This window comes from Stigmatopora argus, chromosome 21 (assembly GCF_051989625.1).
Source record: "Stigmatopora argus isolate UIUO_Sarg chromosome 21, RoL_Sarg_1.0, whole genome shotgun sequence".
Taxonomy (NCBI): Eukaryota; Metazoa; Chordata; class Actinopteri; order Syngnathiformes; family Syngnathidae; genus Stigmatopora; species Stigmatopora argus.
This window is the reverse complement of record NC_135407.1, coordinates 9,099,616-9,126,567: the sequence shown is the minus strand read 5'-3', so window position 1 is coordinate 9,126,567 and position 26,952 is coordinate 9,099,616. Positions and strand designations below refer to the sequence as shown.

Here is a 26,952-nt window from a genome sequence, read left to right as displayed (position 1 = left end):
TAAACTAAAATGGTAATAGAGTCAGTAAGAGGTGGAAAAAAAAGATTGACTGGACTTACCGTAAAAAAAATTACCATCACTCAATACCATAACTCCCTGCTATTTTTAGGGCAGCCCTATGTAAGAGTGGTTAGCACATCCACCTCACAGTTCTGAGATTGAAGGTCGTATCCTCGTGGGTTCTGACCTTCCTGAACTTCTGCCGGAATTTGTTCTCTCGGGTTTGCTAAAGTTTTCTCCGTGTACTCCAGTGTCCTTCCACATCCCAAAAACATGTATGGTAGGCTGATTGGACACTCTAAATTGTCGCTAGGTATGAGTGTGCGCGCGAATAGTTTTCCATCTACCTTTCCCTTGCATCTGCTGCAATTGGCTGGCAACCAATTCAGGGTCAGGGTCCCCCGCCTGCTCCTTGTAGTTGTGTGGAATCGACTCAGGACCCGTGTGCGTGTGTGCTTGTATATTTATGTATGGACTTTAAATATATGTGTATATATGTATGTATACGTATATGTATATATGTGTATGTGGTCTATTGTATTTTTTTAAAGATAACAAAGTGGATGTCAAAGAGTTGGATCTTGTTCAACTTTAAGGATCCACATAAATATGCCTCTATGCAGGTGGTGCTAGAAAGACTGAATGCATGTATTTTCTGGCCTTTCAATAAATCCATCTGTTGTTGGAGATTAGATTTGTTTTCTTCCCACAGTCCAGTAGGTGTAATAGCAAGAATAAGTCAGTAAAACAAGTACAGACAGAAAGACTTTGAGACACTTTTTTACGCTTCTCCAGACTCAGGGGAAATCTAAATCAGCAATATCCAAACAGAGATTCTATGGCCTTGCCACCATAGCCCCACACAATTACAATAAAATGTGACAAAGATATTGAGCAGTTTTCCCCTGCTAGTGCATGACAACTCAAGCCCGGATCTGATCTAAAAATGTCCGAAATGTATTAACGCAATAATGTGTGTTGGACAAGACAAAGATGCAGATGGTAATTTACAATTCTTCTTTTGAGGATGACATTTCTCTAAATGCTTGTTATGCCTTAAGTTTTGCTACTGTACATTTTCCAGATGTATTAAGTATGAAAGGCATTCTAAGACAGAAGACTAGGTTTAAATTGTAGTAATGACAATACAATAAAATGCTACAGAAACTAACAAAAATCCATAAAAGAACCAAACCCCAAAATGTTATATTACAAATCCTTTAAACAGAAGCAAAAGCTATACCGTATGCCTATTACGTTCTAGCTAAGCTAAGTGAATGGAATGTTCAAAGTGAAATCACTATGATTGATGGAAAGGATGTATTTTATTCTACATGTGTAATCAATTATTTAAAAGGCTCGCAACTCACTCACTGAATCGCAAACAGGTCTCGCAGTCAAACCTTATATCTTGCACCAGAACACATCGATAAGAACATTTAACTAGATGTTACCACCGTTTTTTCTTCATTAGAAGTTTACCTGTACGTTTTATATGGATAGTGACAAAAAAAATTCAAATCAATAAATGAACCCTTTATTTTTCTTATACTGGGCGAAGCTTGTTGCCAAGCCATTGAAAGTCTGCTCCTGTCACAGATTGCCAATTTCACCAATCTACGTTTTGAAATCACAATTATGTGATTTACATCATGAATAAGCTTAAGAGAAGCAATGTTTGTCCTTTTGTGTAAACCAATTTGATTGTGAACTTTTAGATTCAGTAAATTCAATTACTACATATTAGAAAGATCAGCTGGGTGAGTTTTTAAGTGATTTGGTTTTCAGTTCATGGCTTGGTAAGATTCACAGCAGGTTTTTAAAAGTCTCAGTATTTTTTCGGTCATATATTCTGTACATGTAAAAGTATATTTATTAGGTATCGGCAGTATCAAATTTTGCCTATATATAATGAGCATTAGTAGTGAGGGCTTGGTGTTCTCTCATACCTTCCAAATCTTTCAGCCAATCTTAAACGAGCAGGCTCATGGAGAGCCTACTGAGCATGTACTGTAGTTTTCCCTGTGGCCTCTAAGGTACTCAGTCAGCTTGTGTGTAAGTGAAGCTCTTGTTAACCCTCATTAGCCTCTGCAACTGTAGGGCAGAATTAGTAGAATACAAAGAGCCTCACTCACACATATTCAACACTACACCAATCTTGGTCAGAGATGCTGATCAGGGAGCTGCTGGAAAACAGGACTACAGGCAAGACAGGTGTTTGCTGCATGCTAAACAGTGTCCTGTTGATACTTGTTAATCTGAGGAAGCCTGAAGAAGGTTAAAAAAAGACATTTTTAGCATATTATCACGATTTGGTACCATGTGACCTTGGCATGTCCAATTTTTGATCATGCAGTAGAACAAATGCTAATGCTTTGGAAGCTATTTAATAAATTATAGTTTGGTAGGAATGTTAAAGTTTGCCTATAATGGATTTCAAAATGAAGAAAGCATTGGCAGCATGTGATTTGACAATTCTTAAATTAATTAATGTAATAATGTATACAATAATCCACAATTGATTCCAAAAAGAATCCTTAGTAAAAGCCTAGATTATTTAAACTCCTTGCATTACCATTCTGATCTTTAGTTTACATGCTTGATAGTTTGCATTTATATTTTGCTACTTTGTTGACTATGAGATCATCCCTTCACACCAACTAGAAATCTAATGCTATGGCTTTGTTGGCGATACACACACATTATGAAACAGCAGGTGTAAAGCAATAATTTATCAGTACCCACTCAATTTTATTTCATTACCCACACTGCATAAGAAATCATTTTGCTATGCTTCCACAGTTAACTGACTTAAACAGTGATTAGTGCATAGCCTACAGCTTTAACCCAGTTTAAAGGAGAAATTACAGACACACACAAACTATATTCATTTGCTGTTCATACTTGAGTTCCCTTTTACTTCACTGCCGTGAAAATCTGATTTTTCTTTATTTTTTCTACCCCTCTTCAATCAGGTCAGTCCTTCCCTTGGATTTCATTATCATCAGTCTTGCCATTGAGCCTTCTTTTTGAAATCCATTCAATTCTTTCCTGCACTTGCCCACATAGAGCAACCCCAATATTATGCTATCTTTGTGTGTGCCTCTGTAGGATTTTGTTCAAGCATATTCCATTTTGTGTGCAGGATTCCATGAATAAGACTTAAGAGTTTAAGTGTGTGTACATGGCAGCACTTTTTCCCTCATAGTCAGCCCATTATTTGAATGTGAATACAAAATGCAACATATAACAATGTTACTTTGAAGCTTTATAGGCTTGTGTTTCAGTTGAGTTACAATGAAGTGGCTCCAGGGAGAAGAGGTCGCCATGCTACAGCCATACTTGATTCCCTGATACTGATTGAAAGGGTCCCCTTTATACAACAATGCTGACAGTGCTCAGCCTGATAGAAAATTGGAAAAAAGGCACATAGCTGTGAGCACCTGTATAGATATGAACCTACCTATCCATATTATCTTTACATAAAGTTGAATGTATGCATGCAATTGATAGTTGTTTATCATATAGTGAAATCTCATTTGCATTGTCTTGTTCCTCATTGAGTAGGTGCTCAGTCGTTTGGTCGCCGGTCTTTTCGTCGCCCGGAAGGTTATTGATAATTACCATTTAAATCGTTGCTCAAATTCCCTAAATACATACTGCAAATTATTATTTAGTCATACTTAATGCCCTATTAATTATTAAGCTAAAGAAAAGCTCAAATTTTCCCGTACTTTTATTGTGTTTTGTTGGAGAACTTGTTAAGACCCTGACTGATGTCCCTTCCTAAGGGGACAACTCATGTACATACAAACTCTTATACACTCACACGTCCGCTCAGTGAAACTGCTCAGGGCCATTGTTGGCTTTTATTGATGCGTAGACCGTGTTGTTTTACCTTGTTTTGTCGCCGGTCTTTTGGTCGCCCGTTGTCTGGGTCCGGGCGACCAAAAGACCGGCGACCAAATGACCGCACACGCATTGAGTGTATGGCATATATGGCTGTCAGGTGACAATAGGTCTTCGCCACCTGAGATTTCAATGTTCTCATCATATGAGTCCATTTTTTGCCACAAAATTTGCTCAAAGACAAACATTTAATACATCTCTGAAGGCTACACATACAAGTTTTCTCTCCGGAAAGCTTGCCTGCTATTATGTAGGTTTTGTCTGCTGTAAAAGTAAATTTTCTTATAACCAGAGTGTCAAAATACAAATGATCTACTTGCCGCCTGGTTAAAGGTCGTCTCGTTAGCTGACCAAAATATATCCGAGATTTGTCTTTGTGTCATGCCATACTTTGAAGCAGTAATTTTTGAATTGATCAACCAGTTTAAACCATATTTTTCTCTTACTTTCCCTCAATGCTTTTGTTTCTGACCAAGATTTTGCAGGTATTGGGCACATTTAATTCCAGTATCCCAACCACGATGCAGGATCTAAAGCAAAAGATACTGACTCAACTTTCAAACCTGTGTACTTTTATTGGTACACATTCAAACTGTACTGCGTTTTACCGTGCCAACTTTACAAGTATAGTGGACGTTGGCAGGGATTTTATCCATAAGCATTTGTCATCATCTCGATAAGTGGGATTACTTTCATAAAACTCAGCTTTTACATTTTTGTTTCAATCTGTATCATTTCTCTTGGCACTGGAGCCCCGTTACTCACTCTGATTAGATTGAAATTCCATTCTGCTTCCTATACCTTCCCTGTTCTTTTCACTTTCCATGACCACTAAATTACTATGTTGGTTTCAAGCATATTTCTGCAATTTGGAGGAAACCGTAGGCCAGCCGGGCTTGTCATGGTAACAACTAAGACACTTTTTTGTGTACATTCCAAATCATGTTGAAACGGTAATTAATTGATATGAGAATCTGTTTCAACAATAATAGAAAAATATGCTGTCCACTACTCATATGAGAGGGGATCTACTAAATAAAGTTCAGTGAACCAACAAATAGCAATATTGTTCTGGGAACAAATGCGATCATAGGCTAGGTTGCTTGAAGTAAGTTAGGTTTGACTTGTATTTCACTTTATATAGAGGATCCATGTCAAAACTAATGGCCTTTGGCTTTTCATACAGAAAGTGTGTTTTAGTCTTCACAGGCAGAGTTACATAGGGAAAATTTGAAGTCGAGTCAAGTCAGCGTTTCCCGCTCTTGGCGCGTGATGAGCAGTGCTAATTTCTTTAATTTTCCTGCAAGCACAGCTGCTTTTTGATGATGTAAACACCTTAGGTTATCACGGATGCTTTCAAATTGCCTGAAGTAGCGGCTTCTGTAATTAAGACTTGCCTCGGAGGGCTTGTGATTGCGTGTGCTTATTTAAAACTTCTTACTGACACAAGGAAAACAATATATAAAATTACCTTCTTAGCAAAACTTTGATGGAAGCACTCACACATGTATGCATTTTGTTCGAATTTGTTTATCACAGCTGTTGTTTAGGTTCAGGCACCTGAAAAACAGTAGATACATTCAATCAAGAGATAGAATCAGGGTGGAGTAAGGATAATCAATGTAGTGCTGAAACCGGGAAACCATTCATTTTTGTTTTTAATTTCAAACTTGTTATACTGCACACTATATTAAATACATTCTATATTAATAGTCTCATCTCATTTTCTAAACCGCTTCATCCTCATTAGGGTTGCGTAGGGTGCTGGAGCCTATTCCAGCTGACTCCGGGCCAGAGGCGGTGGACACCCTGAATTGGTAGCCAGCCAATCACAGGGCGTCTCCTTGTGCCATGTAATTGGCTGGCTACCGACAACCATTCACTCTTACACTCATACCTAGAGGCAATTTAGAGTGTCCAAACAGCTTACCATGCATGTTTTTGGAATGTGGAGGAAACCCGAGTACCGTGCAGGCCCAGGGAGAACATGCAAACTCCACACAGGTGGGACGACCTGGACTTGAACCCAGGACCCCAGAGCTGTGAGGCCGACGCGCTAACCACTCGTTCCTCCGGGCCACTCTATATTAATTTCTGCTACAAAATAATTTTTAGTTTCAGTATACTAATTGCCATGTTTGCTTGAAGAGTCGAGATTTACCATTCAGTAGGCTCCCGAGAGCCAATGTTAATCCAGCCCAAGATGCTTCCATGCCAATCAATCGCTCTCTCTGTTTCTCTCACACTGACTTGTGCCTTGTTATGCCTTATTCTGCCTCCAGTTTGCACTTATATTTAAATTCTCCCGAGAGTCATGTTCTTCGGGGCTCCCTCCTCTACACCACTTTCCATTTCGTATTCAACAGGTCACAAGGTAAAGACAATGAGTCTCGACTACTGTTTAAGTCATAAACCGTCCTCCAATTATGTATGCCATCGGTTTCAACTATGCAGAGGAAAAATGTGTGTTGCATTAACTCTACTTCCTCCGGTGAGAGTTCATTTTTGTGCCCCACGACCAACTCGTCAATGTCCTCCTCCTCATTCGCTCTGGTAATTTTCTTGGGAGGCATGATGATAAAAAAGAGGAAACTGTTTTATCCATACTTGGAAAACACTCAACAAAAAACACCGTCAGAGCTACGTGACAACGAACGGGAGTCAGACGTACATAAGATAATTTTGAAACATGAATAGTGGTTGTGGCATGTTGCAGGTGACTTACTAAGAATGTATTTTTTACTTCTATCCTAAATATTGTATTTAATTGTGTGTGAAGTCATTCTAACTGCATTATGTGCTCAAATTGCAATAGCCATCCTCAAATCAGTGGTGATTGGATAAATTGTGTCCTTCCTGCCAAAAATCCTACCAGCCACCGCTGATAAATCACATTGTGTTCATTATATGTATTTATAGTATGTAATTTATACATCTTGACTACAACCACAAAATGAGCTGCATCACAATATTGTGTTCTGCAGACCTATACTTGGCAAAATTTAATTTTTCATCTTGAAAGTCTGTTTATGTATGCAATCAAAATGTGTTCCTGTTTTTTCTTCTGCAAACGTTTTGCAGAGCAGGCCTTTAAGAGTTTGGTTTATTAGCCTTGGCAAACACTTGAACAAATCAGTGCTTGGTCAGAATGCTTATTTAAAGCTGCTAAGGAACTAGGTCACCCCAAATTTGTGAGCCATAATCATTCAAATGCAACTGCACTCGACGGAATGCTGAATGACTAACTTTTAACGTGTATAACTTCCAAAGAACATGCAAGTGTTATTGAAGCAGACAACAATAATTCTTTAGAACAAACGGCAGCTCATTGCGCCAAAGATGAACAATGCCTATTCACTCTTTTCAATTCCCTGTGTCTTTTTCCTCTTTTCTGAGCCGTTTTTGTTGGCCATTGTAGCTACTCTCTCTTCATCTCCTACGCACTGAAGCCTGCATTCAGCCATCAATCACATGAGTGCAGAAGCAAGTCAAACAGGAAGATAAAGAGGCAGAAACTGTAATTCTTAGTTGTCCGTCAATTGTCTGCAGCTGGCAAACATAAGTTACAATATAATGGCTACCAATGGTCTTGTAATACGATGTAGTCATGATGGCCCCTTAGTTTGATTGTCCGTTGTTTGCTTGTCAGAGTTAGTGGTGGGATTAGTTTGTGTACAATCTGCTTGCTTTCCATCCAGTGATCCATGAAGACAAACAAATTTTCTCCTCTGCTGGTAATGAACAATGAAACACCTTGGTTTAATGATACTGAATTTAGCACACAATTGTTTTGACTCATGTCTGCAAGCCAAAAAAGGTCAAATAGATTTTGTTCTAGTGCCATGTGCTCACTCAGCTGGACAAGTGATTTACCTACCTGAACTACACCTACTTAATTTAATAAGAAAGAGAACACACACATGTCTCAAAGATCCAGGCGTCCACATTATAACAGTTTCTTAAGACATATTTATCAACTTAACAATATCAGCGTAATGTACAGCTGTTCTCTTCAGTGTCAGTTTCCCTGACAACACATAGCCAAACAATGTCACAACACAAGTCTGGTGTTTTCAAAATCAAACAAAAGTCTTTCTTTTTTTCTTACTTTAGCAACCTGGTTGCAGGCAGCCCAGCGGACGAGTGATTAGCACATCAGGCTCACAGTCATGGGTTTGATGGAAACCAGAGTGTCCGGAGAAAACCCATGCAAGGGAGAACATTCAAACTCCACACAGTTGGACCGACCTGGATTTGAAACCAGGACCCCAGAGCTTTGAGGCCGACGTGCTAACCACTCAAGTTTTGTTGATTTTGATTTTTTTGGCTTTGATACGCATGTTGTCCCCTGACTGTGCTTCAGATGCCGCTTCAAATCAAAGCACGTAATCTTTGGCTCTAAAATTTATCAACTACTAATTGATACCATTCATCCTTCCCAAATTCCCCCTTAATTTTTTCTTGCTTACCCAGATGTTTTTCAAACTTAAAGGTAGCATGTTCACCACTGCAAGGAGGTTGAAGCAGTTTGCTGATTCAATCCAGTGGTTGTGTAATCTCAAATCACATGCATACAACGATAACTGTGTTCATCCCACAGGGCAGGCAGACATATTGTGCCCTGTTTCAGCCTTATGCACAGTACTACCGATGTTTGATGAATGTATATATAGGATACATCCCCCTAGGTAATACTTTACTGCAATCCCTCAAGTCCCTCTCCAACTCCACACATGCAGTGTGATTAATATTCAGCTCATAGCTCCTCCATCTTAAGGTGCCCTCATCTGTAGTCACTGGGACCTACACAACCTGACAGTAACACTACATACATTTACACATAGCCAGCTTGGTATGATGCATACTTAACGATGCTAAGGTTAAGGTGTCTATCACAAGGTTGACGCGGTATAACATCTGCAGGTTTGATCCCCGTGGGAAAGCATTCGTCATGTATTCAGTTAATACAAGTTTAATGCCACAGAGTCAGTGAGTGCACACAGCAAATACAGAATAGTCAATCACTCACGAGTGGGATGCACGGTGAACATGGGTGGGTGGAAAGGACAGAATTGTTTTAACTTCATTGTGGACAAGACCCTTATGGAAGGTCAGCCTCCCTTCGGCCTGATCCGTCATTAGCTGGACCAGAAGTCGGAATGGGGGGTGATCTAACGTCACTCGTCGGTCTCAGCGGCATTGATTTATGTTTAATATCCTATTTTATTTTGGTGAGCTCCTGTGTTTATCTGTATTCACTGTGGCAGCTTGCCTCTCCCTATGATCTGAGTGTCCACATCTGTGTGTCATTAGCCCTCGTCCTTGCACACCTCTTTCTTTCGTTGTTGCCAGTGCGCCAATTTAGTTGTTTTGTAGTGGTGCTCGAGTTAGCACCCTAACCGTATGCATTACACATGATGGTTTTGTTTTTGTGTGAATGTTTTTGAATCGAGGTACACTACCTATACACGTAATTAATTGGGCCCAGAACTTTTTTCGTAACTTGGATTTTTCGTAAGTAGAGCAGTACGTTATATGTAAATTCCGGAATTTGTTTGCCATGCTCATCAAAGAAAACAACCAACGAAACCCTTTAAAAATGATCTAATTACATCAAATCACAATTTAGCATTAAATAGAACTCCAAAGGACCAAATTATGGTATCCAACAGTATTTATTTTTGCATTTCTTTATATAATTCTAGCATCAAACTGACAGTGAACAATGTAAACATCTGTAATTGTAAGAATAAATTTTTATTCCAGAAAATTCTATGTAATGTAAAATGCTTTGTTTTGTTAGTAAAATATTACTTCGCTTTTGGAGAAAAAAAAGTATTCTTTTGTTTACACTTTATGAACTTTGCTTTTGTGTGAACACCAAAAATATCACCTCTCACCTGTGGCATATGATGGAAAACATTTTCTTTTTTGATATAATCGAAAGCAAAAAAAACACCCATTTACACTTGGTATTGTTGCAAATTTCTAAATGTCCTATGTTGAACAAAAAAGTTGTTTTAATTCAGTTGCATGTCATAGATAGTGGAAGATATTAAAGTGTTGTCCTCTCAAGAAGACACATTGGAAGGTGTGATATCGTTGATGTGACCATGGAACACACAGTGGGACTTAAATATATGAGACAGCGAGAGGCAGGTCATGGACAAAAGTTTATTTCCCGTGCAGCTGATCACAGGCTGGCTAAAAGATGCAACAAATATACGTAGTATCAAAAAACACATACAGCCAGACCAAAGTACAGAAATCACAAGGCAAATATCTATGTGGTAACTTAGCTTCCAACAACAAAAATGACACACTGGCAAAGAGCATTGAAACAGATGGGTATATAAGACGAAGGCTAATGACCCAGAGGTGTGGGCACTCAGTTGTTTACGGTGGAGACATGATTGCCGTAGCGTATACAGGGCATAATAAGAAACTACCAAAATTAAACAGAATGTTAATCAACACCTGAGAGCGGCGTGTAACAGTTGAGTCCCATAACAGATTAAACATAATATGCTTGGAGTCAGAAGATATCTCTCAGTTTTTCTTTGTATATATATATATGTATATAAATATAGTTTTACTTTTTTATAATTGTCTGTTAAACATTTCTGTTTTTATTTGGGTGTTCAGAATTTTGACATGACATTTTCCCAGTCGTGCGTTGTGAAAATTAGTACATCTTTGTCATGTCACCTTAAGAGCTCACACTTTGTGTCTGTATAAATCTGTGACCGGATGTTTTGTCGAAAGACGTTTGGTCGACCGGACGTTTGGTCGACCGGACGTTTGGTCGACCGGACGTTTGGTCGACCGGACGTTTGGTTGAACGGATGTTTGGTCGAACGGATGTTTGGTCGAACAGACGTTTGGTCGCCGGGTTCACTCGCTGTCAAATTATGACAGAGAGTTTGCTGTTGATATTTTGATATTAGATATTTAGATATTAAACTCTCTCTCATGATTATAATTTTGAGAGCTGGTTTCAACAGTAACAACCCGGCGACCAAACGTCCGTTCTACCAAACGTCCGTTCTACCAAACGTCCGTTCTACCAAACGTCCGTTCTACCAAACGTTCGGTCGACTAAACGTCCAGTCAACCAAACGTACGGTCGACAAAACGTCTCGTCGACCAAACGTCCGGGGACCAAACGTCTTTCGACGAAACGTCCAAGTACCGTATACATGCTTAGAAAGATGTAATTACCATGCAAGAAAACGGTCAATGGCACACTCCCAAACACCAACAAGTATTTGATATGCACTGGTGCCACTAATTGTCTGGTTTATTGCTTATTTAATTACCAGATAAGCACATTAGTTTAGACTCCGCGAATCCCCGAGATACTCAAGACAAATTAAACTGTTCCAAAAGTTTTTAATGGAGTAAAAATGACTTTTCCCTTTCATTACTTTGTTCCTTGGAGGAAGCCTTGATTTTACTTCGTCTTTATTTATGTATCTGCATCGTATTCAATTTTTCTTTAGAGTTGGGATGGCATGACTCAGGGGGTCGAATAGTCTTGTCCCAACTCAAAGGTTGTCAGTTTCTCCTTCATCCCTTGTTGTGGCAAATGTTTATTTTCTATTTTTTGCTCCGAATGGCCCATAGTTAACCCAAAAAGGCCGACAATCACGGCTGCAACTGATGACGTGGTGTTTTTGAAGCAGAGCAAAAAAGAAAATATAACCAAAAATGCAGAGATGAAATGTTCATTCAGTTTTATTCGACTAAGAAAAAAACATGCATATATAATTGAAGAACCAAAACTGTCGTTAACCATGTTTGTCATTTGTGTGCCAGTAAATAGCATATTTGTTCAATCACATGTTTTGGGGCCTAATATGAAAAAACAATAATATTTTTTCTACATATATAAAGAGACTAAACAAAAATTAAAAAAAAAAAAAAAAACGCAAAATAAATTGTGGGCTTTAAAGGTTGATATTAAACCCAGACTCTGCACCCATTCAATTTAAACCTGGTCTTGGAAATTAACCATTTTTGATTGCTTCAAATATTTTTTTTACTAATAAATTGTAAATGTTGTGGACTTATCCTGCACTTAAATCTACACAATACAGTACACTGTCCTTAGTTTTCCAGACTCACATTCACTGATTGCAGATAAGGGCTCCAAAAATGGAAGTCATGTGTGTCTTAAGTTATTTCCGAAGCTTTCTTTCTGTGAATAAGTCTCATTTTCATTTTATTAATAATTTCCCCTCCCAGGTATAGAGTCATTTGCAAATTAGTACCTGAAATGTTTCAAATATCTGTTGTTTTCATTCATATTTATTTTTGACATATATTTTTTTAAATACAATAATCAGAGGCCATCTTGGCTGGCTGGATACTCTACTCTTGCTACTAATAATCAAAAGTGAGATGATAAATAATACTGGCAAAAAGTGTGGTTCAGTCAAAGGTAAGAGGGCAACAATGTTAACATCTAAAGCTGTCTGTGTGGTGGTAAATTAAAATATACGATGTAGAATTGTGTGTGACTAGTGTCAAGGTGGTAGACAGAAAAAAGAACCCCTAACCTTGTTTGTATATTTAATTTTTCTAAAGTTAAGCACTGGATTTTAAGAGATATGCATTTTATTTACTTACCCTTTTTTAAATGTAGCGTTGTAATGTTGTTTGTGACTAGTGTCAAGGTGGTAGACAGAAAAAAGAACCTCTAACCTTGTTTGTATATTTTATTTTTCTAAAGTTAAGCACTCGATTTTAAGAGATACACATTTTATTTACTTACCCTTTTTTTAAATGTAGCCGTCTGTTTTTGGGTTAATACGAGAATACAACACCTCAAAAGTCTGATCTCCCAAAACAGAGGTATTCTACTTCATTTTTCCTGGATTTTTCTGAAATTATATTTTCAGAGTTATTGGTCACATGATGAAGAAAAAAAATAGGCTAATTACCGTATTTTCACAACTATAAGGCGCACTTAAAAGTCTTAAATTTTCTCCAAAATAGACATTTATATATGGAAAAAAATAAAATGTGTCATTCATTGAGGGTGCGCCTTATAATGCGGTGCGCCTTATAGTCGTGAAAATACGATAAATATGGAGAATATCACAACAAATAATAGAACAATATATTTGTCTGCAACATTGATTCAACAAATTTTCTGAACTGGGACTCTTTAAATTGTAGTTAATTTAGTTGTAGATGCATCACCTGGTAAGATGTGTTATTTTTAAGTAACTGGATATAGTTTGCGCTACACAGTTTCAGTCATAGTCAAAATTTATGATGACATCAAGAGAACTCGCAAAATCGTAAAGGAAATGCCAACCTGTAAGTTAGCCTAGATATAAAAGGGAACAAACTAATAATTTAATAAAGAGTTAAGCACAAAAAAGCGATAATCTAATCTAAAAAGAAAAAAAACTAAAACTCAGGTGCATGACCCTAAAAAAAGTTTACCCTTAAACCACTTTGAAAATAAAAAAACACAATTTGTTAAGCTTCTGCATTGAATTTAACCATTGATCCTACTCACTGTGCTCATCCAAAAAGCTATTAGATGAAGCTCTGAAAACTACCTTCTCCTGATCATAGATAATTTAGTGTGAGCTCATAAATCAATTACCATGTCATAGACTTCTCCAGCATAATGAATAATTTCAAAGCGTGAACAAAAAAATAACATTCAAAGCCCCCCTTTTTTTAACTGCAGAAAAGCTTCCCATCAGGGACTTGAGGGGGAACAATGCGGTCCCATTATAGCTGTAACAAAAGAAATAATAGTTGATGTGGTTTTCTCTGCCATTGCACCTGTGAGGTCATCAAGTTCCAGACCTCTAAAAGCCACTGAAAGTGAGACAAAAGCCAAACTTAAAAGTGAAAATCAAAGTTTTGATTCGCCGAAGTCACTTCCTTGTTTGGAACCTTTCTTCTCACTTTTCTATCCCTTCAAACCTCTGTCTAGTCATCACATTTCTGTGGAAAATTTGATCTGCCGTGTGGCAAAGATTGACGAACCCCTTTTAACCTCAGCTACTGAAGATCGTCTCTTGCTTCAAAACAGAAGCCAAGCTTTTTGTCTTGCCTCTTTTAAGGCCTCTCATAGCTTATATTTAAGTGCAATTAACTTTTAACATGCCCTGTTCAATATCTTTTTCTTCAAGTATGCTCTAAAGACACTTGACAGATTTCTCCAAATGGCAAACTGGATATTCTGTGCTAACAAACGTTTTCCCCCAGAGTTAAGAATCTAACAATTAGTTAAAAGCTTGTCCTAGAAAGTGTTGCAGTGACATCATTCACTTTGATCAATTCATGTAAACAGGCAACCATATTCAGCACATCTGATAACTTGACCTTCAAAACAAATGATCGAATGTCCCGTATCTTGGCAGCGATTTAGAGTCTACACATTAGCATTGGTGGTTCAAAATGTCTTCTTCATCAGGTTTTAGCAGATTGTCAAATGCCTGCAAGAAATATATTGGCTAACTCTTTAATGTTACCCCAATTGACTCATTTGCGGTAGGATAATTTACTGCAGTTTTTAGTATTTGCATTCATTTTCACATGCCAATCTTTTAGGATTTGGGGAAAATAATGATCTCAGTTTTAATCTAAGTCAATTCATCAAATAATAGGTGTAAAAGTTATTTCACGGATAGACGCCAACACCTCCACAACTCTCTTGAGTATAAGATTTATAGATAATGAATGACTCTTTCTTTTATTTTGATAGTTGATCAATAACTGAATTACTCTTTCCTTAGTCATTTTTTCAAACCATGAGTGGTTATGATCAGTTTTGAGGTCCCAACAACAATCCATGTAATAATTGAATTGGGTTTTATATATATATATATATATATATATATATATATATATATATATATATATATATATATATATATATACATACATCTATACACCTATACATACATCTATACACCTATACACATATACACATATACACATATACACATATACACATATACACATATACACATATACACACATACATATACATTCAATTATTAAATAGATTGTTGTTGGGACCTCATGCATAATATTTTCTTTAGTGACATAGTATTCCACATTTTTTTAGCAAAGGAAATAAGTGTTTTTTTACAACATCAGTCCCACATTTCATATTGATTATGGAGGCCTACTCGTACTAAATTTGTATACATTATGCAACCTATTAGTAGAACTATGGTTGGATCCACACATTTTAACAGAAATGCTGACGTTAATCTGGTTAATCCAGTGTTTCATTTTCATTTTTCCTGGCGAGGCAATGACATTTGTTTATGTCCAACATCTTTTGGACCATTGATCATGTCTAACAGAGATGCAATTCAAAACTATTTCATGTGCTTGAATTTGAGAAACATTCTATCTTATCTGTTAGCTGTAGCCTAAGGTATATGTCTCAGGAAACACAATATTGGATGGGATATTCAAACTAAATAAATTCTCACTCAAGCTATTTTTAAGCAAAAGTGTAAATGCAGTAATCCTTAGAGCTGAAGTTGCAAAGAGCCAACAAGTCACAAGTCACTTGGGGAATATAACTATGTCGTCTGGGTTGCTCTCACTTTTCCTACTCTCCCTCCATCATCTTCTCCTCCCTGTTCTTTCTATCTTCCAGAATTATACCCTTCTCATCATAGATATCTTATTTCTCATCCCCTTTTCATTTCCCTCGTTGCTTTCTCCCTTTGCCTTTCATATGGTAAAAGCCTCTGTTTCAGTTTTCTGAGTATATTGCTTATCCCCAAGCCCTCTATTGGGAGGATACTGACTCTGTTGTGATAAACAATAACAGACCTTTAAAGGAATCCTGGAGAGGAAACATGCCAGTGGCACAGAACATCATTTCATTCTGAAGCATGCACACGAGAGTGCTGATTTTTGTACTTATTGAGTATGCATGAAAACGTATACATAAAACAAAAGCACACTAGATCAGCTAAACTGATTTTGGGGGTAATTCAGGGACACTTTAATAGTTAGAAGTTTGGTGCTTGCTGCCATTTAACATGAGTGTGATTGTGACTACTATTTTAATGCTAAACAGGAAATGTCCCAGTTTTTAGGGTATGCAAACTTATGCTACCACATCTTATGCCAGGGGTGGGCAAACTATTCCATGAAGGGCCTCAGTGGTTGCGGGTTTTCATTCCAACCCATTGAGAGGGCACCTTTTCACCAATCTCTTGTCCTACAATCAGTGGATTGCTGACTGGTGTTTCTTGTTTTCTGCAGGAATCTCATTGGTCTCATATGTCTTAAAGAGCATTCGTTAAATACCAGTTTTAAATGTTTGGTGTTGTCATATGATGGAAACAAATTACAAGTTATTCTTTACTCAACTACCGTATTTTCACGACTATACGGCGCATCGTATTTTTAGCCGCAGTGTCAATAACGAGTGCTATTTCTGTATTTTACACACACAAAGGACGCACCGTTTTTATAGACGCAGCCAGGCATGGCAAAACATACACCATTTTAAACACACACGCTACACCCACACGCTAAAAACACGTTTTTAAAAAGGCAACAGAAGCAAAACTGAGTTCGGTTGTACTTTATTTAGCCATTTTACAATGTACTCACGTCATCATCACTCACAAATCCATCAAAGTCCTCATTTTCTGAGTTTTATACCTTCATCCAGGCGGCCACAATCCATTCGCAAATAGTAGCTAGCTAGTAGCTAGCGTAACTTTTCCAAGGCTGCTTTCCATGCTTCGTCAAGCTGTGTTGATGTCGATGTATACAGGCCACAATCCATTCGCAAATAGTAGCTAGCTAGTAACTAGCGTAACTTTTCCAAGGCTGCTTTCCATGCTTCGTCAAGCTGTGTTGATGTCGATGTATACAGGCCACAATCCATTGGGTGTATTGACCAAAGAACTACATATCCCAGCAGTCACTGCGCAGAACTTTTTTTACGGGGGAAATAGTAGAGTCAGGGGCTGCTTGCCGTAGTTGTGAGAGCTGTAGAGGATGGTGTACCCTATCGACTGATTTATTTTATTTTATCGTGATAACAATTTTAGTATTGGTCCAAATATAAAGCGCACTGGATTATAAGGCGCCCTGTCTATTTTGGAGAAAATTTAAGACTTATGTTCGCCTTATAGTCATGAAAATACGGTATTTATTCTACTGATCTTGTGAGATATCTTGCATAACTATACCATTAGAGATTGCAACCATCTAAACACAATATGGGACAACTTCTAAAAACCATACAATACAGTCATCCTAATCCATATTGGCATATAACCACCTTATTCGCATGTTCTTGCATCCACTTGGAAGGAAATGTTTAACAATAAACCTTACGTAGTTTTGATCTACCGCTTTTGTCACCCAGTAGGACACATTTTCAGGAGAGGTATATTGCAAAATGGCGCAGCACCAATAAGAAATGGTTCTGAACTATGCTTGCCAGTTCCGTGGTGCTAAACTCAAAGCAGAAAAATACAGAAGCAACAATATTATACCTTTGCTTTTGTGGTTAAAAAACATAAGATAAAGAATCCTGACTAAAAAGGAAATGCCAAAATAAAATCTAGCTTTCTACGTCTCAAAAGTTCAGATTTTACGTCCAAGTTATGCCAGAAATATACTTTTTAAATGTATGTAGGTAATTCTTGTTCCAGGTCAAACTAAGTCTAGAAAATAAGGAATAAAATTTTCACACATATGAAGGCATTACAAAGTACAATGTTAAAGAAAAGTGGATTTTGGGATGTTTTAATGCTGGATTTTCAACCCCTGAAACTCCAAACTGGTTTGGAAACAATGGATTTCTTCTAAATCTTGAAGCCAATTCACCTTTCCACGTCTTAAAGGCAGTGGGGAGAGCCTTTCTTCCTCTGCGAAGCGAGTGAATGCGGGGGGCAAGACTTAGTCGGCAGGTCAGCAGGTACCATATATTAAAGTGAGTATGATTTAAAATCTGCTCATTTGGAAAATGCCTTGATCGGCAAAAGCAATTGCAGAAAAATTACAAAGCACATTGTTTACTATCTCCATTGAGTTCACACACTTTTTAAGTTATATACATATAACAGGGGGAAAATATCTCAATCCAATATGAGGTCATTTTCATATATTTTCCACGGTACTCGGACGTTTGGTCGCCGGACGTTTGGTCGCCCGGACGTTTGGTCGCCCGGACGTTTGGTCGCCGGACGTTTGGTCGCCCGGACGTTTGGTTGCCGGACGTTTGACAACATGACAGAGTTTACTGTTGAAACCAGCTCTCAAAATTATATTCATGAGAGTGAGTTTAATATCTAAATATCTACTGTTGAAACCAGCTCTGAAAATTATATTCATGAGAGAGTGAGTTTAATATCTAAATATCTACTGTTGAAACCACCTCTCAAAATTATATTCACCCGGGCGACCAAACGTCCGGGCGACCAAACGTGCGGGCGACCAAACGTCCGGGCGACCAAACGTGCGGGCGTCCAAACGTGCGGGCGACCAAACTTGCGGGCGACCAAACGTCCGGGCGACCAAACGTCCGGGCGACCAAACGTCCGGGCGACCAAACGCCCGGGCGACCAAACGTCCGGTCACGATTTTCCACTATGTACATTTTCAGGGATGACTGTCTGTAAAATATTTATATGTTCATTTAGCAACTAATTAATTTAGCAGTTTATTGGAACTGTGTTAAATAATGGTAATTTACATGTACATATAAATTTACACTGCTGTAATAAAAGCCAAATGAAGATGTGATCGTCCTTTTTTTCAGTGCCATATAACATAGCTGTGAAAACTTCAACTTTTATTGATTTTGCATTTTAGAGCAGCAATATTCTCTCATATATTTGGATTGAACTATGCACCTCCCTTCCTATTATAATGCAGAGCATGTGTACAGAAGAAATGGAAATGTCTGCGATGAGTTGTAACCCGTAGATACATTGTGAAGATGACATTGATGAGAAATACTGCCCGTTATTGTTCACCACTATTGCAGAATAATTTGTGTATAGGGTGTATAGTAAAGCAAACAACCTTCAAAATTTAGATTCAGATCACGATACTTAATGTTTGGAGAACAGTGTAAATGTGTGGCCTCTTGACTTTTTGGCTGACAACGCAAACATTTCTTGAAATGAAGATGTCAAAAATGAAGGCATGAGACAGTGCTCTGCTGTCTTCTTTTTGACTGATTGGTACTCATCAGTAGCGTAACAAAAAAAGGAATCAATTTAGGGTCAATATATTAATTTGTTGACCACAATCAAATAGAAATCGATCAAAATGCAAAACAAAACATTAATATTGTCAACATTTCTTTATGCTGTTATCCTAATAATTATTTGCATTAAAATTTGTGAAAAGCTCCAGCAACAAAATTGTCAAACATCAAAATTTCTTTGGATTTGTCGAGAATTTATTCTGATGTTGTTTGGAAAGAACATTCTGGTATATGTTCTTCAATCTAAACAACAATGGTTGAAATGATTCTCAATAATCCATGACCCAAGATGCCCTGGGAAAGGGAATGTCTTGATGACATCATTATAGATAATTGATGGCAACACTTGGTGGGTAATGCATTTCCATGTGTCTAATTAAAGTATGCTCAGTCTTGCTACTACCGAAACAATAGGGAAGCAAGGTCTTGTTGTGGCATCATTTTTCCAAGTATACTCTCTTTTAAAGTATTTTTAAGACAAATCTTTCAAATGCATCGTTCCAAGAAACCCACAAGGGTGTGGGGCTATTTTCCATAGATCTGTGACAGGTACTACTGGGCTGCATTTTACTCGTAGATGCAGGTGCCAGATCCCCTAGGTCCCATGACAAGACAGCCAGACAATTCAATTACATGGCCAGCGTGACGGCCCCCACCATCAGGTACCACAAAATACCAACTGCCCACCCACCTGATATTCTGTATCAGGCTCACCCTTATCTTGTTAAGAAAATGTGATCAATTGCATTGAGAGACCAGTTGATAAAATACATAATTTTCCAATTTCGAGTTTTAAAAAAGCACAATACAAAGTCAGCAAGGAGTAAAGACAGAAAATAAATGAATCAGTTTGGTTGTAATTTTGGTGTATGCAAATGCAGGAACATTATATGTAAATCATTCTGTTTCTTTTTACATGTGACTGGAATTGGGGTTATTCCTGTCTAACTTCCACTGGATATTGGTTTGTGGTATCAGCGTGTGACAGTGCAAAAACTGGGGTTGCGATTATCAAGAATAAAACAAAGACAGCCCAAGGACTCCAATTTTACGCAATGTCAGGACAGTTAAAGAATTGAGTGCATGTTGGAGTAAAGAAAAAACATCCTCTTGAAATATCCATTCATTGTATTTTGTGCTTGTCTTCCAAAGACGTTATTATAATTTGATCGGGGAATACTAAATCAAAACATAATTTTTGGTCAGTTTTGGAAAAAATTTCACTCATTAATTATGCCGTTTTACAATTCGGGTATTTTTCCAATCTGAAACTCAAGACTTGTCTGTGGGATAATAGTGTCTGTATATATATATATGTATATGTATATATGTATATACTATATAAGTTTTTGCTGTGTCATTCAGTGAGTGATAGGTGTCCATCATAGGATACGATTCAATTACGCTACGTGGCCAATCACGGCATTGACGGTACTTGCGCTTGGAACAGTGCGGCAGAGTTAAGTGACGCTAATGCTAACTCTTCTAAAGTGAATATGATACGTCGACTCCCCAAACCAAAGTAAAAAAGAACTGCATTTCTTTTAAGTTAGAATGGATGTGGGAGTATGTGCAAATAATCAAATAATCTTTTCTTTTTCGGGTGAGAACGGTCTTTTCTGCAAAACATGCAGCGAAGCTAAAGTTTTAAGCGAATATTCCGAGAAAAAAAAGATGGAGTAAATGGAGCTCGACTACCCCAGGCGACAGCAGAAAAGTAATTTGAATGAGAAGTGAGAAGGACAGGCATGAAAAATAAGATAACATTTTGTGGAGCTTCTTTAAGATATTCTATTAAGATATTTTATTATTGTATATTACATTCACCTTTCACCTTCCATACCGCGCATTCTTGAAAAGGTTGTGGGGGTTGCTGGAGCCTCACCCAGCTGACTTCGAGCAAAAGGCAGTCTAGACCCTAGACTGGTCGCCAGTCAGCCGTTGGGCACACAAAGAGACAAACAACCATACTGATAGGTTTATTAATAGGTATACTTTAATAAAAACAGAGAGACATCGTCGACATATTCCAGCTACGAAACTTGCAAGGAGAATCCACCCTGACTTCGTCCTCGTCCCAGATGATTCTGAAGAAACAGCATCCTCCTCTGTCCATTTAGTCGCGCATAATCAAAACACTTACTGTAATCTGATTCAAACAATTGCATAAAATAACCGAATAACACCATTAAGGTCAAAAAACAACTGCCACAACAATTGCATATCAGGTCGGAAACCAAAACAACTGCGTAAGAATTTGCACAAGTAAACATACAAGGTGACCTGAGCGGATAGGAAACCAAAACAACTGCGTAACAATTTGCACAAATAAGCATCATAATTCCATATATGGTAAAACCCGAGCGACAGTATTTTTAAACAATATGCGAGTATTTTCGGAAGTTTATTCGATTATCGCCATCTGCCGGAATCCAAGTCAAAGCAATTTAAGAGTCCTTCGTAGATCTTCATTGCAAACTCAGATCAACAGTCATTGGCCTGGAACATGGTGTCCTGTCCGAGTCAATAGTCCTGAAAACAATTAAATGTCCTTGAAGCCAGCTTTCGTCTGCTTCGTAAGAATGATTTAATAATATGCACATATTCCATATGTGCCCCAATATGCACATATATAATAACATCCCAGAATAACCCCAACCTCACAATCAAACCGCCACGGAGCGGGAATTGAGCCCGCGGCTGCCCACACCGAAGTCAGGCGAGTGAACCTCTACACTACGAAGCAGCTTATTGCATATTAATCATTACATTTTATGATGACTAGATCGTTTCTGGGCACTAAAAATGCACCTGCTGATGACCGGTGTGATTCAGATGAGTGGCCATAGTGAGCACTTCTGATGTTGCTCACAGTGGTCCTCAGTGTGCTCAGCGATGTTGTTTGTATGCATGAAAGATGAAAAATTAGAAGGAATATTGATTGAAACTCCATCACTTATAATTATTAATATACCTTTCCTGATCTTTCATCACACATTTTAGATGCTTTTGTTAAGAGAACGACTGTCAGATTTATTTTTCTTGACATATAATGCGCTGACTGACTTTTCAATAATAATACTTCCACTTCATTTGTTCCACTCATCATCCTGTCTTTATCTGAAACGCTCTAGCTATTGCGTTTTTTCATTTTTTGTGAGATATTTCTGATTCCACAGCAGTGCCTTGTGCCACAAAGTTGCTTGCTGCATTGATTTTCCATGTATATCTCTATTCTATTTATAATTATGTCCCCTTGCTTTTGATTCACTCCTACTCTTTTATCCCGTTTCCCTTATCTTTCTGCGCCCTCTTCTAGTTTTCTAATTCCATCACCATGATCCATTTTTATGCCTCATTGTGCTCATGTTTGTTATCTCAAGCCCCTACTTTTTCGCTTGTTTGATCTCAAACTCCAAATTTCCTCTACCATCTATGCCACATTTCTCAATTTCCCTTCCACTTCCCCTGCTTTTCTGTCAACGTTGTCAGTACGTGTCTCTCTTCTCAATCTTTGTTCTGAAATGTTTTTCTTGCAAAATCCCAGTTTCAGCAATAACCTTTTCTGATATGTTGTGGGTGTGTGTGTTTTCTTTCTGAAGGCTCCCTGGATTGTGATCCATCTTCACCATAAGCTCTCAGAGAAGTATGCTAAAGACTACTACCATGGCAACCTAAAACGAGACCATCTGCATGTGATCCCCGGACCACTTCCTAGACCTCGTGCACAGCTCTTCGTGTGAACTCATCCGAGCAAAGATAGGAAACAATCTCATACATTTTTCGTAGCCACTCCTGAAAATCCTTCCACAAGTCCCAACTTGATATGTCCTCACAGTCCAAAACAATCGTGGCAGCGTTCTGGAATCTGACCAACAGTTTCCATAATATAAAACATATCTCAATTCATTACATCTCCGGATAGATTTAAGATATCACATGAGATCCCTGTGCAGAGCACTGACAGCTAACATCATGAAAACACATTTTGCAGTGTTGCTTCACTCATGAAAATATATTATGTATTGTAGATGGCTTTACTCCTTCAGAAATAGATTTTATTCTTAACACCTTAAAGGGACTCCTTAAAATTGTCACTCAAACGTCACTGTAGTGACTGAAGTTTTATGTTGCCACATGGGAAGGCTGCTCCTAATCCAATTTAAGGCTTTGTAAAATAGCAAGACAATTACTGCTCATAAATCCTACATTATTCCCTTAAACATATCCTAACAACCACAAAAGGGGAGACACATTAAACATCAATTTTGTGTGTTGCACGCTCTCAATTCTTCCTTTATCTGGGCAAACAGTGGATGGTGTAACGTAAACCATTTTTGACAATGCCTGATGTACATTTTCTGGTATTTATTTTATGCAATCAAATATGTTGAACAATTACCAACGGACACCATGTTTTTGGGGGAAATTTCTCCAACGTGAACCTCTGTGATGCTATTTGAATGCCAGGTTATACTTTAAAAACAGATGAAAACTGTTTCCATCATCACAACAATACTAAGTGTACAGAAAATATTCTAAGAAATTACATGCCTAAAAGATTAAATAGAAAAGTTAACCACAGTTTGATGAACCTAAAATGAAGTAAAATTAAAACCCACTTAACGTTTCAAGATGCCTTAGTGACATGGGAGAGAAATATTGGCATCTATTTGTGTCACGTTGATATGTATCCATAACTTGTGCTTATGTACAATATTTAAGCACAAATATGCCTAAGACCTCAGATAACATGTTGTTACACATAATGTCCATAGTGTTCCTATCCAACTATACTATTGTTAGCATGCATATTATTTTATACAGTTTCAGCTGAAAGAGATGTTTTTGACAATATCACCTGAATGTGAAATGTTTAAAAACACAACAAAAATAGGCATACACTCCAGTATTCTACCATTAATTGTTAAAAACAGCTCAGTATAAACATTTAGGATTAACAAGTGGCATTTGGGAAAGAAGTGGATCACCAAAAACCTGATCAAAGGTGGAAGGGGGGGCCAGGGAAAGGACACATCAGTGATGTCGCAAAAACCTTTGTCCAGAAAGGTAAACAATTCTGCCAACAAACTTTACATTGACTTAATGATTGAAGGCGACCCAAAGGTTAGTCTGACTTGGAATTTTTTGGTGTTAACGAGGAGCAAGAAAAACAGAAGAGATCACAGATATTCTTCTCTTTTGACATATCTCTGTATAGCTCTGCTTTGTTTATTCTTTGTCAGCTTCTCAAACTATTTTTAGATGAGCTATATTGAAAATAGCAAAGATGGCAAATAAGATGACAGCTGTGTCTGTCACCGAAATGTCTGTTTTGTCATATTTATATGAAGATAATCTCAGTTATATCTATGTTAATAATGGCCTCTCACTGTTATATTACTACATTGTATCTTTACTAACCCTAAAAGCCAATGCCTGTCATGAAACCAAACAGCTGTTTCATCTCTGTGCGTGAGTATACATTCATTATGTGTAGCAAACATTGTTACAACTTAGAAATAGGAATTGTAAATATTGACATTCTGGAATGATGTTTGTATAGGGGGGACGACTTTCCTCGATCAGTGTGGTCAATGGTCAATTGGAAAAAAAGGGCTATATTGGAGAAATTGCTGCCTATGAGAGCAATTGCATTTTTTTAATGGAATTCCATTTGTGGACAGGTTCCACTGTGTCTGGTCATTCATTGTTGGGATATAGCAGGAACAGGCTGATACAGGAAAAAGTCCTGCTAGCTGATTGAGTCATATTGATCAGGCCTTCAGGACATACAGTTGTTCTAAGATTAACAAAGTCATCAGTTAATTGATTTGTTTAGGCTAAACAACAACTGGCTATATCGTGGTCATACTTTTCTCTGAAGTAGGGTTCATTAGTTCATGGATCATAATTGTAGTTAGCACAAAAAATAGATATTATTATTATTATTATTTTAACCGGTCCTGTATTGCGACTTGTGCACACATAGTGGTAAATTTGAGTGTCTTTACAGGCAATGAAGAAGTTTGATATAAACCCTTTGTGGTTGTTTATGTAGTGTTGTTCATTTAGGGCAGTGGCGGTGCGTGAATTTCCTAGTGACGCCTTCAGCTATCGGAATCAATCCAACCCTCAAAAACGATTTTATGGCTATAAAACCTCTACTGCAGCTACAGCTGGGACACATAAAAAGTCATCAATAATAACCTCATACAATTGAAATATTATTTAGAAATATAGCCATCAAAAATCCTTTTTAACTGTACACAATATCCGTCCTCCTTTCTTTCCTCCTTCTTTTCTATCGCCATCGAAGCTAATGCTGAAAGTCGAGCCTGTGGTATTTCTGGCAAACGTTTTATTCGATTTAGTGCTGAAAATGTTCCTTCCCGGTTGTGACAGGCTTGCTTGCTTTGGAGTTGTCCGACCTTTCTTAATGATGTCCAGCTATTTTTCTTGAAAATGGATTTGACAGTAAATCTGCAAACAAATCCATTTCTTCTTCTCCTTCAGCCATTGCGGGTTGACAACCGCTATTAGATCATTTAATAAGTATTCATGGACAAAATATAATTAACATCAGTCTGCGATTCAGATATTTCTTAGGCCAGCAGAGAAGGCCTTGAAAGCCCTGACGGCACACCACTGATTTAGGGTGTACTGCATCAGGACAGAATATGGTTTAAGGTCGTCATGGGCAGACAGTTGCACAACGGTCTGCAGTGGTTTTTGTTTCAACCGATCTATCTGGTGTCCTATAAGTTCAATTAGTGGATTGCAGTCAGGTGCTTTTTGTTTCCGCAGAAACCTACTTATTGGTTAAACTGTCTTTGTTGGATCGGTTGGAACAAGAGCCGATACCCACAACAGCCCTTGAAGGACCGGTTTGCCCACTGTTGTTTTAGGTTTGAATTTTAATTGGATGATATTGATACTCAACTATTTTGAATTTATATGTAATTTTTGTTGAAAATATTAGCAAAGAAGGTAGTACAGGTGTATTTGTTTTTCAGTAATTCATGGTTCACCCTAGTGTTTTTTGTTGATATATGCATTGATAGTATAACAAATTGTAAGTTTTGTAAATAAATCGTTCTCAGTTGACAAAGATGACTATTTTAGTTGTTGTTTGGGGCTTGATTAGGGATGGGGAATATCATGTGGTCTCCAAATATGGACAGAACATCCTAATAAAATCCATGCAAAAAAATCAATCAATATTAGTATAGAGACAAGATTACAACTTCACATCCTTAGGTTTAATAGCAAAGCAACACTGCTTGGAAAACAAGACATTATTTTTTTAAACATTTTACTTAATCACATCCTAGACAGAAAAACTGAGGACCTGAAGGAGAAGCCAGTAAACTATTGATTTCTTATAGTGAGTCTCTAGTCTGAGCTGTGTCCTCAGCTGCAATGCGAAAAAAATAAACTCTTTGCTGGGATAGTTTTATGTCATCCCACCCACCAATTGCCATTTAATTATTCTTTTAACCTTCCGTTAGTGGTCTCTGCACTTTTTGTCCTCCTAGTTATCTTTCATCTCTATCCTCCTTTTTTGCGGCTCCCTTTTATGCCACTTCTCACTGATCCCCCTCAATATGTCTGTTAAGAAGACTCCTTTTCCAAGGCGGTGGATGTTGCTTATTTTAGCAAGCATCCGCTCATATCTCGCTGGGCTTTGCGTGTCAGTGTCTCTGTGTGTATCATTATCTCGACATGTGTCAGCATCTGCGTCTGGAGGCGTCAACGCGCCCCAGCTTCTTTTTATATATATAAATATATATATATAAATATATATA

At 37.7% G+C, this 26,952-nt stretch overlaps 1 protein-coding gene across 3 annotated transcripts in view; it reads left to right on the top strand.

The window, feature by feature from the left end:
- samd12 (sterile alpha motif domain containing 12) overlaps positions 1-23,424 on the top strand; it is a 68,323-nt gene extending 44,899 nt beyond the window's left edge. For all 3 annotated transcript variants that reach the window (XM_077591092.1, XM_077591091.1, XM_077591093.1), the window contains one exon: positions 22,747-23,424. In XM_077591092.1, the coding sequence (XP_077447218.1) occupies positions 22,747-22,778 (32 nt within the window). In that variant the 3' untranslated portion in view covers positions 22,779-23,424. The remainder of the gene's footprint in view (positions 1-22,746) is intronic.
- Positions 23,425-26,952: the final 3,528 nt, after the last annotated feature.